Below are 12,900 nucleotides of genomic sequence, written 5' to 3'. Positions count from 1 at the left end.
TTTACGTTTAACGTTACGGTTGTTTACGTAGTTAGTTATATATTATTATATATATATATATATACACACACACACACACACACACACACACACACACACACACACACATATATATATATATATATATATATATATATATATATATATATATATATATATATATGTATGTATGTATGGAATGGGTGTATGTATGTATGTATATTTATATATATATATATAATTGTTGAGAGGGCGGGGGTGTGTATTAGGTGGGACATGATGAAATATTACAGGGAGAAGGCCCACACTCGACAATATCCATGTCTTAGAAACTCTGCGAATCTTTAAGTGGCGAGGTGCTTGTAGGAGGGGTGATCGTACGGTCCAAGCCTTATTTGCGGACTAGGCACCATGCATTAGGATTAAAACTATTTGCTAGTCTTACCGTATAGCATGGCTGCGGCTGGACTGCGAGCCACGGGTAATTTCAACTCGCCCACAAACCAGGGAATACTGACGTGGCATACATACTCACGGCTGGTGAGCAATAGATGTGCACTTCGTATACCCACAAGGCTTTGCACGGCAAGCCCACCGTGCACGCAATATTGGGCAATTGGGTACGTCTGTATTGAGTTGTTCGCTGCCTTCATCCTGGGTGCTAAACCTTGAATCATACACAGGCTTCTTTTAATTTACAATTCTTATGAATGTGCAGAGCTGGTGCGACTACTGCACCGCCGAAGTCGACGGTCAAACAGAGGTAGGCTTTCTTGTTTGTCGTTTACCGTGTAGTATGTGTTCTTTTTACATGTTTTGGGGGGTTTTTTATACTAAATTTGTTGGGGGGTTAGTTTATTTTAAATATTCTTTCAAGCTACTGTGGTATGAAAATGGTCGGATGCACCCGCCACACCATCTGAGGCTGTGCTATTTATAAACTCTGTCGAGGCTTCTGATGTTTTGGCTCTAAACTTGTAAGTATTAGTCGTGGTAAGGTTATACAGCGTCTCGCAATATCAAGTCAACGTTGGCTGTTCTTCCTGGCATTGAAATATACATATCCCACCTTCTTGTCGGGGCATCAGTCACAACATACCAAACCCCATTGTACTTTGGTTCTATCTGCGATTGAACACTGACAATGCAAGATGAAGTTTATACCGATCATACCTCTACCCCAATATCAGTGCTCGAGCACTTTCTTCCACCTGTCTAGTTCACGAGTTCTATTCAATAGCCGCCTTTGCTTTCCACAGCTCTCTCCCCGGTGTACTATGGTGGGGTCTGATGTCACGTCACAGATGGACATGTCCGGCACACTCACTGTGGCCTCTACAGAAAGTACAGCGGATGCTTTCCCCACGCCACTGGATGATACTGTATGTTACAGACCCTGTTCTATTGGTTTATAGTATTGCCTACTTGTGAACTGATATGTACGCCATTGTAGCGGGGTATACGCATGTGTTTGTATATGTGATCGTTGGTTCAATTGAATCTCTGCATTACTGGCGTGTACTCATATCTACGTCTTCAATTGCGCTCTTTGCTTCTAAGGCAGGTTCATATTACACAAACGGCAGTTCCACTATGGCTCTCATCATAGGAATTGTCGGGCTAATTTTGCTTTTGGGGGCGTTAATTGCGTTATTCCTATGTATCAGACGCAGAAGGAATTCAAACCGTTATCGACACGACCATGTATATCAGGAAAACAGGTGATTTTAGCTTATCTACGCTCAGTGTCCGCGTATGTGACTTATCGTGGACTTTGTTGTAGAATTTATCGTGCCGTGCCTTGTCCTAGACGATGGCTAAACTCAAGAGCTTCTGAATATTGTCACGGTTAGGATGTGGCGTGTATTCCATCGCCCCGTCCTTTCGGGGCCACCAACAGGTGCTCACGAGCGCAGTTTGGATATCTATTTTGAGAAGCTCGTCAGTGTCACGCGTGCATTTCCGATATGTTTATTATAGAAGCTCTTAAGAGTCATCTCGAAGTATCTGTAAGTGAAGTTACAATGTGGTCACCAATGACCACATTAAATCTTCGGTTAAGTGCACTTACAAATGCGAGTCTAATTTTGCACTGTGCCCACCAATAACCTCATAGTATGTTGAAGAAGTGATTGGTGATAGTATGAGATACCGGGCGCTGATGAATATACCACTCTCGCTGAATTTCAAGTTCTTGTAGTATCACCTAGAGCTAGTATGTGTGTAACCCACTACTTCTTCCTTCAAGAAATGCGCGTCTAATTTTGTCCATCAATAACTTTATAGTATGTCAAGGAAGTGATCGGCGATACCAAGCGATATCGGGCACTGTAGAAGTACACCACTCTCGCATAATTGAAGGCTAGTGTCACTTGCAGTATCGCCTGCAGACACTTTTGTGTGTAGCCCACTACTACTTCGTTTCTGTTGTAATTACATTTTCCATTACGATCTGCCCCTCTGGTGAACTTAATTGCCGAATCGGTGCCGCATTGCAGTCATCCGGAGATGAGTTCGACAAGCCACAAACCGGGGAGTGTAGATTCACAAACAAAGACCAGCGCGCGCATGACCGGCAGCAGTCGGCTGGTAGAGAACAGCGATGGCGGTTTAGCGGTCGCATCGGTGTGTTGCCGTATTTTCAACCCCTTTTGGTTTGTTACTGTGATCTGAGCTGTAGTTATGGGCGCTGCCCATCTCCACAATTCCCACGATTTCTGCCACTTAGTCCTATTTGTATGATGGACGGGTTCGTCACGCTCGTTCATGCGCGTAGCACTGGTGCAGAAGGTCATTACCGGCATTTTGAACCAGACACATAACCGTTCGTGGCGACTCCTTTGTCTCGCTCACTGCATTACAAGACTCCCCTCACGCTTATTCTTGCATATCCTCTGAATCCTTCCCCGGCATGTTGACTACAGGCAACCGAGCACGCGAACCCCTTATACGTCAGCGGAAACATGCCTTCCGACGACGCTTTCAGCGGCTACACCCCCCCTCCAGGGCCTGACGATTCATCAACTGCGAATGCGAACGAGCATATCTTGTCCCGAGCGGATTCGAATGCGCCCATGGTGTCATATCAGGAAACCCCCGCTCAGTTAGAGGCGCCCATTACGGAGACGGGGCAAGAGGGTCTGCACCACAGTAATCCTTTCAGGCTGGACTGAGAGGTCAAACATAAGAATAGCGCAATAGACAGGTGCCTTTGATAAGTATAGTATTACATTTGAGGTGTACATAGCGAACGCAGGCTTGTAGCAGGCTTCAGGTGATAGCTATAAATCCAATGGTTTAAAAGTTTAGGGTGCACTTGGTCGTCGTTTTGGACTACAACATATTTGCGATGTAAACTACGTAACACGTTGCATGGTGTATTCGATGGACTATCTGTAGATAGTTACTTCCGAGGTGAATAAAAAGCGTACATGTGCCTAATTTCCAACCGTCTTTAATGCGCCACCTGCGAGGGACTACATTTGTATTGCAAATTACATGGCGCGCTATATATGTGCATAATGCAGGCGTATATATTATTAAAAAAAGAACATGACATATATACGCATGCTTGCGAAGGACGATCAAAAGGTGAGCATATTTATTATACTTAATGATAAATTTGTGACCTACGCAGCTTCACACTCTGACATGTATCTAGTGTGCGCGCGCGCATGATTCAAGCTTGAATGTGTGAGGAGTGGGGAGAGGACACAGTGTGAAGTGTAACTCTACATTGCATTGCGCTGCCAGGGATGCCAATGCAGACATCGCCATCGCAGGCATGCGGCATTACAGCCGACGTCGTCCACCGTACCAGAAGCGTGTCACTCATGCATACTGGGATTTACCGCTACCAACCCCAAAAATATGAAAGTCAACAGTCACTACACCTAAAAATAAGAGGGTATACTGTTACCATATCCGAGTTCTTCACCAGCCTACACCCCGAAGCCCATGTACTAAAAATCATCGATTGCGCCTCTCGCGGACCATTGGCGATCAAATGCGCAACAAGCGAATGGGTAATTCAAGATCGATGCCGGCTGTCGGGAAATACCAGACAACTCCAGGTGGAGATAATGGAAGATTCGGGAAGCTTTCTCTTTCTACCTCGTCTTCGCCGAAGTCTAGGAGACAACCGTTTCTTGCCGATTACTCGTGATTGTTCTTACCAAATCCGATACTGCCGTTGCGATGGCCGTTAACCGGAATTCGATATATCATGGCTTCTCACCTTTGATAGGTTTGGAATTTCCAGTTGTTTTTCCTCAGTTTTAAGAACTTCGCGCACTGGTCATGTTCATCACTATACTTGTTCAAGTTGAAGTAGGTTTCTTCATACATGCTCAGTATGAATTCGATCTCGTCGGCCTTTTTAAACGGATTATTTACAGCTACATCTTTACCCATTCCATTGGCAGACTTTTCCCACTTAATCTTAGGGTGAGGAAAATGAAACAGATACGGATTACAGTAGCGTTGCATAAGTGTATTATACCTGTGTACGTTTTGTGTCCCGTATCGCAGTTGTTTCTGAATCGCATAATCTTCTAAGCCCCAATTGTACTTGTTGGCACCCGCAATATTGTAGTGTGTAACCCGTTTGAGTGTGCTGGCATATATACTCCACATTCCCATACCGTACCCTCTCCAGAAGCCATCAGTGCCTGCCATAGTGCTGCGGTTGTAGCTGTCCAAACTCCAACACACAGGCACAGTGCCAGATTGCAGCTTAGTATTCTTAATAACATCATCTATGAATCCAGGCCACACCACCATGTCTGTATCAATGATGTAGTAGATGCTTTTATCTTCTGGCGTGGTGAGTATGTTATTTGGGGTAAGCAGGCTTTTGATACCGCCTCCTCGCGAGAAGGGGCCTGATACGCTTCTTATATCGTAGCTTCCGCTCCAGTGCTCCAAAGCTTCTGCTGATCTCATACTATCGTCAACCACATCGTCGTAATCAGCCACACCCAAACACAAACAGTCAACGGTGGTGATCTGCGCACTCTCTGCGTCAATCTGCAAGGTGTCGGCTAGACGTCGTAGACTTTCGCCTCGATTTCTAAACGGAATGAGAAAGTAGACATATGGTCCTTGCTGACATTTGTCAAAATCGCAACCATTTGTCTTATTGGTCACTATTAAACTCGCATTATCGGATATTAATTCCCTATATCTGTTTGCCCATTGTTCACCCTGGGTCAATTCACCTGAGGTCAGAAACCCAAAGTCCATACTATACGCCCAAGACTTGAGACTGTCGATATCAACACTCTGCTCTATTTCAATGCGCTGTGAGCTCCCTAATACAAAAATTATCATAAGTGTACTCACTAGGCAGCATGCAAGCACTGCGGATGACCTAAGCATGAGGAATGTGTAGGTTGCCTTTACTATACCCCCAGGGGATTGTCTGAGCGCCACCATATCGATCATGCACAATCGTCTGTGATGGAATGTGAAACACTGTGATTTAGTTGTTTTTATGCTGGACAGAGACTTCAGCAAAACGCTGTGGTATATATATACGATAAACACGCATTCGCTTAACCGTGCGCTGTGGTCAAGTACGTGTATGTTGCTATACAACTAATAAGCTCACTTCACACTTAATCTCCTCCAGTGACAGGTGAATATGTAGCACCGTGTATTGGAAGATATAGGAATACACAAGTCGATGGTGACGAGGATATGTTAAATGAGTGTGTGTGTATCATTTTACATACTTCGCCATATAAAGTGCATCTTGAGGCGTGGAGCCGTGGATCCGTGATGCAACGCTGGCGCCTTCATCTATGGTTGCGCTACTCATTTTTTTCTTGTTTCAATGAAGTTTATATTCAGTGAGAGACTGAGAGGTACATAAAACCTAAAAATCTTAATATTGTAATGTGATTGGTCTATTTCATGTTAAAATAGTTTTGTGCAGAGTCAATAATGGATTTAGTAATTTACAGCATGTGCTTCGCGTTTTCTGCCAGCCCAATAGATTTTGTCAGAGTTGAACTGCATTCTGCTGTAGTGTTATTTACTCGTTAAAAAAAAAACGTTCAAACCCAACGATTGAAAGTTCGGACGTGTCCCGCCGTTTGTCACGTTTTATATGTGGCGACGGTGGGGCAACCTCAATACGTTTTGTGATTGGTATAAACGTATAAAACTGATAAAATAAACGTTTCCGTTTAGCGTGAATATCGTATTGGCCCAGTGATTGTCACTATAGGTGCATTCTCTGAGCCGAGACCTAAAAACACTGAGCCATTAGGTTCAAAACTTCAATGTCTTCGTGAATTTTCCCTATTTTAAAAAAATAGACGATGTTTCCTGCCTTTGACCAGTATAAACGTTTTTTTAGTTTATTCTGAACTGAATAAATAAGCGTTAACGTTACTTTTTAACGCACACACTCGCAGTCTCGCACTCAGCCTCCTCAGTGATTCAGTCCTCACATCGCACTCACAGTCTCACACTCGCACTCACAGTCTGATACTCGCACTCGCACTTTTACCCACACACACACTCACACTCATTCACACGCGCACTCATACCCACACCCATACTTACACTCACACTCACACTCACTCTCACTCACTCACGATCACGATCACTCACGATCACTCACGATCACGATCACTCACGATCACTCACGATCACGATCACGATCACTCACTCACTCACGATCACGATCACTCACTCACTCACGATCACGATCACTCACTCACTCACGATCACGATCACTCACGATCACTCACGATCACTCACGATCACTCACACTCACACTCACTCACTCACGTGTGTACGTGTACGTGTGTATTCACACCGCAGCTCCCCACACACATCCACCGATTCCACCAGCACAGGCGGTACACGTCCTAAAACACCAGTATATTTTTTTGGGGTTGTACAACCCACTTTGACATATACAGGAACCACAAATCCACAAAATTTACAACAGCAGCGCCTCAGCACTTCTGACTTCAGAGTCGTCTCTCAGTTATACACAGTTCCTTTTTTTTGGTTAAAAAAACATAAAAAAACAATTAAAATTGTATAAAGACAAAAGACAAACAGTCACAGCATATGGGGTTTTTTAAATTTACAAAATGGGGGTTGTAAATAAACTTTGTTGAGTTCAATTTAGAAGTCTATGTAAACTTACAAATATTTTATATATATATAGATTACATCTTTAGACTGTCTTGTTGTAAATAGCATATTTACACATGTTTATAAATAAATAGGTCGTAGAGACGTATTTGGAGTAAGAACCCCCATTTTTGTTTCAGAAAATGTTACTTTTTAATAAAAATATACAACAAGAAAGATTCTTGAAACTTGAAACTTCATGAAATGTATTTATTTACACTGTTTTGTTGAAACAAATGGACTCTTGGGTCTGGGACTGGCCACACTGGTGTGGCTTTCATGTCTTTTTTTCATAGCCGAGTTTCCGACGTTAACGATCCACTTTCATGTTTGTGACGTAACCGAATTCTTATAAAAACGAATTTACGTTTGTAACGTAAACTATGTTCAAAAACGATTGATTTACGTTTGTAACGTAACCAGATCCGGGGGTCAGCCTGACCCCGCTGCCCCGCTCTACGTTTTATTATTTAGGCCGTTCTTGGCACTCACTTGTGACAGACCCCCACTAAGAATTGTGCGTTTGTTTTACAGACATTTTTGTTTTTCTAGAAGACTATGCATTTTTTGATATACCGAATACAGACAGTATGTACTATGTAGTAAATATGTAAATATTTATGAAAATAATAGGTCACCAGTTCATCACTCACCAGGTGAGTGGCCCGAGTGGGTGAGCGTGACCACTACCCACTGAGTCACTGACCAGAGAGTATCTAGTAACTACATACTCTCTAAATATCTGCCCTCTGCTGTGCCTGGTGGGACTCTCTCAGTCTGGACATCTGGAGTCTCCGAGTCTGGCGGGGTGGGTCTGGGGCTCTAGGCCCTACGGCCTGCTGGGAATTGGGAGTAGACTCAGTAGAGCCGAACTTAAAAATGAAGACAAGATGTATTTTTTGACACGGTAAAAAATATATACTCGAATATTTAAAATAAATATATATGTATGTGTGTATTTAATTTTATAGTTATATTTATGTAAATTTCACTGATACGAGTGATACATGTATTTTTAGTGTTCAGTTGTTCACTGTTCACTCTGTATTGAATGATCTAATTAGAAACGCTCATTAGTTTTATTTCCACGGTCTGAATATGTATTACCGTACGGCGTACGACGTAAATACGTACAGCGCAACAAGAAGTGTTTCATCAATTGTGTGTAGGCGGCAACAGTCAACACTGATGAGTCAACACTCAACAGCCCATGGCTATCTAGACATAAATATCCTTTTTTTTCTATATAAATTCTCTCTCGCTCTTATTGTTTTTTTCTAACCAAAAAGGATTTTATTTTAATAATACTTAGGCTGCTATTTTTTTTACAAAGACCTACAAAACCTAGTTTTTCATAAAACAAAATAAAATAAAATCAAATAATACAACAAACAACAAGAAGAGGAAAACTCAAAACTCAAAAACTAGTTTAGTTTTATACAAAAAAAGGTTTTTATCGCTTTTGTTGCATTTTTATTTAACAAATAAGAAACAAGTAAATGATATTATGGACTGTGTTTCTCTCTCAAAGGCTAAAAGATGTCTAGTAAAAACCTTTCTAAACCGGCTTTTTGAACTATGTTTCGAGAAGGCTAAAAAATATGTAATAAAAACCTTTCTATGTAGACTGACATTTAGTTCCTTTAAAATAAAAGACCGGTTTTGTTTATGTACTCTATTTTTATATATGAAATGTTCAATTTTAAGAGGCTATGATAAAAACCATAAAAACCAAATACATTTATTTGATTTAGGATTTTATGATACCCTAAAAATCGAATATCCCCCTCTCCAGTCTCCATAGCCTTCTAAATTGAACACCCTCTCACAGACTCAGACTCTCTGAGTCTCTGTGTCTCTACATACAATTATTATTAGATTGCAGAGAGAGAGAAAGGAAAAATAAATCCCTCCAGACGGTCCAGAACGGAGGGGACGAATGGCCGTCTAACGGCTTATTCTACTACTAGTAACTAGAGTCAGAGAGCTAGAGAGAGTAAAGATGTTGCGCCTAGCGGTCAAAGGCAATTCGGGCGAACAGGCAATTCTTCCTGACACAAATGCTGTTTGACCCGACTTGTCCAGAAGGCTGTGCAAATTGCCACTGTACCGGTGTCACTATAGCATTCTGTTTCAAATAATCTATGTCTACTATTTTATTCAAAATGCTACAGTTTACACGTACAAATAAATGCCCATAAATATGTGCACATACTTCGTTGCACGTATTGAACACAAAGCGACTGTTTTACATGATAAATGTGTATATTTCCTATTCGAAACAGAACCTTGCAGCAGTGTTGATACCTACTTGATCTCTAACGCCCGCAGCCAGTACATTTTAACTTGTCAGGTGCACGAGGCTATCCCTGCCTACGCCCATCAGCATGATAGTATTTCAACTAGTCTGCCGTGTATAACTGAGTATATCTTTGCTCAATTGATTAGATTCCTTGACGAGTTGCCTGACTGGGGCGGCTCTGTCTATACTGTTCTTTTTACGCTGCTGCCTATGTGCTTCCGCTTCTGCGGGAAAAACTTGTTCGTATCGCCGGATAGCTGTATCCGATGCCACCGTAAAAATTTCGACGTCCAGCGTGAGTTGTTTCAGTTTGCTATCCAGTGTCTGACCGCTCGATAAGTGAGGGAAAGGATAGATCTTAGAAAGCTCAAATCGATCCTCTTTGAGCTGCAGAGTGATAAGCGAGTTATTGCAGTGAATTTGGCTACGCAATCGCGCATGTCAACGCGCGAACAGATCGGACCACCGCTAGTAAAATTTCAAGTTTTGAAACGTATATTTAACGCAAGACGTGAACAGAATGACGGTCAAAGTCAAAATCGCTCCTCGGTTTCATTTTGTAGCGTCACGCACACGATCCTGTGTAAAAATCCAGACATCAGATGAACGAACATTCAGATAGCAGACACATTTGAGTATAACACGGACCTGTGATTGCGCAGTACTTGTCCGCAATAATACATAATCTTGAGCTTATTGTGAAAACCTAGTCTATTTCGGAAGCAATGACGATTGAAGACATACCCTATCATGCGCAGTATGCGCTGGCCCTATGCGAACAGCCTCCATCGCTACTTTCAGGTTGTCTAAATGCTTATTACCATGGTCGAGATGAAGAGCCGCAGTATGCGCTGTCTGTAAACAAGACGAGAATTCGCTTCAGTTGTCATAATCCTGCATAAACTGAATACAGTTCTCAATGAGCAGATGGATGAGAGTGTTTTCATATGAATACAAGGCTATGCAACCGTGGTGTCTAGATTTACAGACTTACTTGAGCGGCCGACAATCGTAGATCGATGATAGGCAAGCACCGTGCCACCTCGTGCATGAACTGTTTCTTTTCCCCCGGATCCACCTACAACCAAGATGACAAAAGCATATATAAACTATATGTAAGGCTTCTTATATTTTAGTACGATGCCCTCTCTTCATTCAGATTGTCGTATTGAGGTACCCGCTCGGGTACTGGAGTGTTTGAAAATACTTACAGCTTTATGTTAAACTAAGGTCTACCGTGCGTATACTGTGGAAAATATTATTCAAGGAAAGAGACATGGGTGTGCAATTCACGTAGTGAAATCCTAAGCTTTCACAATATTATGACTAGAGGTATTAGGACACCTACATTGCAGACATCATATATGCTTCGGCCGTTGCGCTGCTAGAAGTACTTGAGACATGAGTGCATAGTATAGACATACACTTGAAAACGTCATTAAAGTAGTAAGATCCGCATACCAAGCGATTTATATACTTAAACAACACACATGCGTCAGCCTTTTAGTATTGTGGACCATCGTCGCTCATCAACAAGTGCAATGTAAATCTCGGACATACAGCAGTATTGGCCCGCAATTTGGCCAAATCATGTTTCAGTCCATCCCAACGCCTTTGGACTGTACGATGATTGGTGTGTAAAACATTCACTTCAGGTGTGTTCTCTGCATCTACGCCGATGCTGTTGTCAACTGATGAGAAATGTGTGGGTAAAAAAAAAGGGAAAAGAAGGGATATAACTCAACGTATACAGCAAAATATGTGAAAATAAAAAAATACGCATATAAAAGTGTCCATTTGGGACAAACAAGAGAGAGAAGTGGCGTGCACACAAGATCCCATGATGATATGCATCTCCATTGCTGAAAGATACATACACTTTATGAAGGTGTCTTGCAAGTTAGATTGCGATTAGTACATTCACGACTACGTTATACATGACTCCCTTGGTTATATTTGCAATGTCTGTTATAAATATAACGCAGAATATTTAGTCCAGTGTTTCACCGAATGAGAGAGAATCATACTTTGATACTCTAAAATACTGATCTAGACAATACATATACAGATATACCGTTTAAACACTAACATTGCAAACATCTCGAAGACATAGAGTTGCTTCCAACCCAAGCAATCCACATACCATATGACAGAGTAAACAACATTATTAGCAGTCGAAACACTGAGGTTATAATACATCACACCTGAACAAAATATCCAAGCGTTTTACTTGTATATATTAAATACACACACTATTGTTCGCGCATACCTACCTAACTCCGATTCGACCGTGGTAGAGATCTCAAGGTCATTGACAATTTGTACAAACTTCTTTTTACAGATCCGGATGGACATGCTTACAGTTCTAGTATGTCATGCATACACGCGTATGACATTAGTTCAGTACTCTTATTATATGCAACAATGAAAACAAACATGCTACATATCGATCCGCTTGTATAATATATGTTTGATTTTTAGAAGGTGAATACATGTTTACTTGTGTGACTGTGTGTGACGTAATCCGATTAGATCAACAAAACCCTAGAAAGTGAACCCCAGAGTGAATGACTCATCGATATACAATATATTTATGTAACATAATCATATACACACACAAGAGTTTAAGAGTAGTCTTGTGTGAGCCTGGGCTCTTTAGTGTTCACTGATCTTGGGGGCTCTGTGATACATGCAGAATTCAGTAAAATTGATCACTATAATTATATACGCTGACTGTATTATTATTTTTTGCCATAACATAGCAACAAGGCACTGAAAAGCATAATGACTAACGAGTTAAAGAATGATCTACTGCTTCGTGCAGCTCGAGGCGAGCAGACCGAAAGGGCGCCTGTTTGGGTTATGCGTCAGGCCGGCAGATACCTCCCAGGTGTGTTTCACACTATATATGATGTCAGCCATTTTCCTGTAAATAAATATCTACAAAGTGCATGTTTGAGTATATGTACATATATCGAACTCTTTAAGCAGCTGTGTCAGCGTAATATTGTCTTCACTCTTGTCTTGTAACATTTTCTATCCTAGTCGACAAATACAATGGCGTATATACGAGTCTCGCTGTTCCGTGCTTAGCCAACTATACTTACTCTTTACTGCACAGAGTTCATGGAGGTACGAAAAAGCTACGATTTTTTTACCATGTGCCGGACACCAAAGGTTGCAGCGGAGGTGTGTATATTATTATTGTCTGACGAACAGCTAGTATAATTAAATGTCTTCGTGTATCTGTGTTCCTGGTAGCTTAAGCATCTACGGGTAGATCTCAATAGGATCATTAGTACTTCTATACACACATATATACATACACACACACACACACGCACACACACACATAAATACATACATACATACACACAAACACACACATATATATATATATATATATATATATATATATATATATATGTGTGTGTGTGTGTGTGTGTGTAGTCGTAGTATACGAA

General features: G+C 41.5%; 4 protein-coding genes across 4 annotated transcripts in view; 2 read left to right on the top strand and 2 right to left on the bottom strand.

The window, feature by feature from the left end:
* The window catches only part of SARC_00695 (hypothetical protein), a gene marked incomplete at its 5' end in the record, with an annotated part of 7,532 nt that extends 4,115 nt beyond the window's left edge, over positions 1-3,417 (top strand). The window contains 5 exons of the mRNA XM_014305594.1: positions 698-742; positions 1,239-1,361; positions 1,540-1,700; positions 2,478-2,604; positions 2,904-3,417. Coding sequence (XP_014161069.1) covers positions 698-742; positions 1,239-1,361; positions 1,540-1,700; positions 2,478-2,604; positions 2,904-3,152 — 705 coding nt within the window. The 3' untranslated portion in view covers positions 3,153-3,417. The remainder of the gene's footprint in view (positions 1-697; positions 743-1,238; positions 1,362-1,539; positions 1,701-2,477; positions 2,605-2,903) is intronic.
* Positions 3,418-3,556: 139 nt separating this feature from the next.
* On the bottom strand, positions 3,557-5,775 carry SARC_00694 (hypothetical protein). The gene has a single exon (XM_014305593.1). It carries the CDS (start codon positions 5,422-5,424, stop codon positions 4,213-4,215), a length of 1,212 nt encoding a protein of 403 aa, XP_014161068.1. The 5' UTR covers positions 5,425-5,775; the 3' UTR covers positions 3,557-4,212.
* Positions 5,776-9,532: 3,757 nt separating this feature from the next.
* Positions 9,533-11,791, bottom strand: SARC_00693 (hypothetical protein; the record flags this gene model as incomplete). The annotated part of the gene is made up of 5 exons (XM_014305592.1): positions 9,533-9,823; positions 10,181-10,291; positions 10,431-10,514; positions 10,997-11,127; positions 11,710-11,791. 5 exons carry the CDS (start codon positions 11,789-11,791, stop codon positions 9,533-9,535), a joined length of 699 nt encoding a protein of 232 aa, XP_014161067.1.
* Positions 11,792-12,104: 313 nt separating this feature from the next.
* SARC_00692 (uroporphyrinogen decarboxylase) overlaps positions 12,105-12,900 on the top strand; it is a 4,612-nt gene continuing 3,816 nt past the window's right edge. Inside the window, exons 1-2 of the mRNA XM_014305591.1 lie at positions 12,105-12,326; positions 12,558-12,625. Of these exons, the coding sequence (XP_014161066.1) occupies positions 12,221-12,326; positions 12,558-12,625 (174 nt within the window). The 5' untranslated portion in view covers positions 12,105-12,220. The remainder of the gene's footprint in view (positions 12,327-12,557; positions 12,626-12,900) is intronic.

The sequence above is a fragment of the Sphaeroforma arctica genome (assembly GCF_001186125.1).
Source record: "Sphaeroforma arctica JP610 unplaced genomic scaffold supercont1.24, whole genome shotgun sequence".
NCBI classification, from domain to species: Eukaryota; class Ichthyosporea; order Ichthyophonida; genus Sphaeroforma; species Sphaeroforma arctica.
The sequence above is the reverse complement of the archived record's forward strand: the minus strand, read 5'-3'. Positions and strand labels throughout refer to the sequence as shown.

Bases quoted from the DNA above. Each gene is read 5' to 3' on its own strand.
- SARC_00694 (XM_014305593.1), bottom strand. From the start codon at position 5,424: ATGATCGATATGGTGGCGCTCAGACAATCCCCTGGGGGTATAGTAAAG.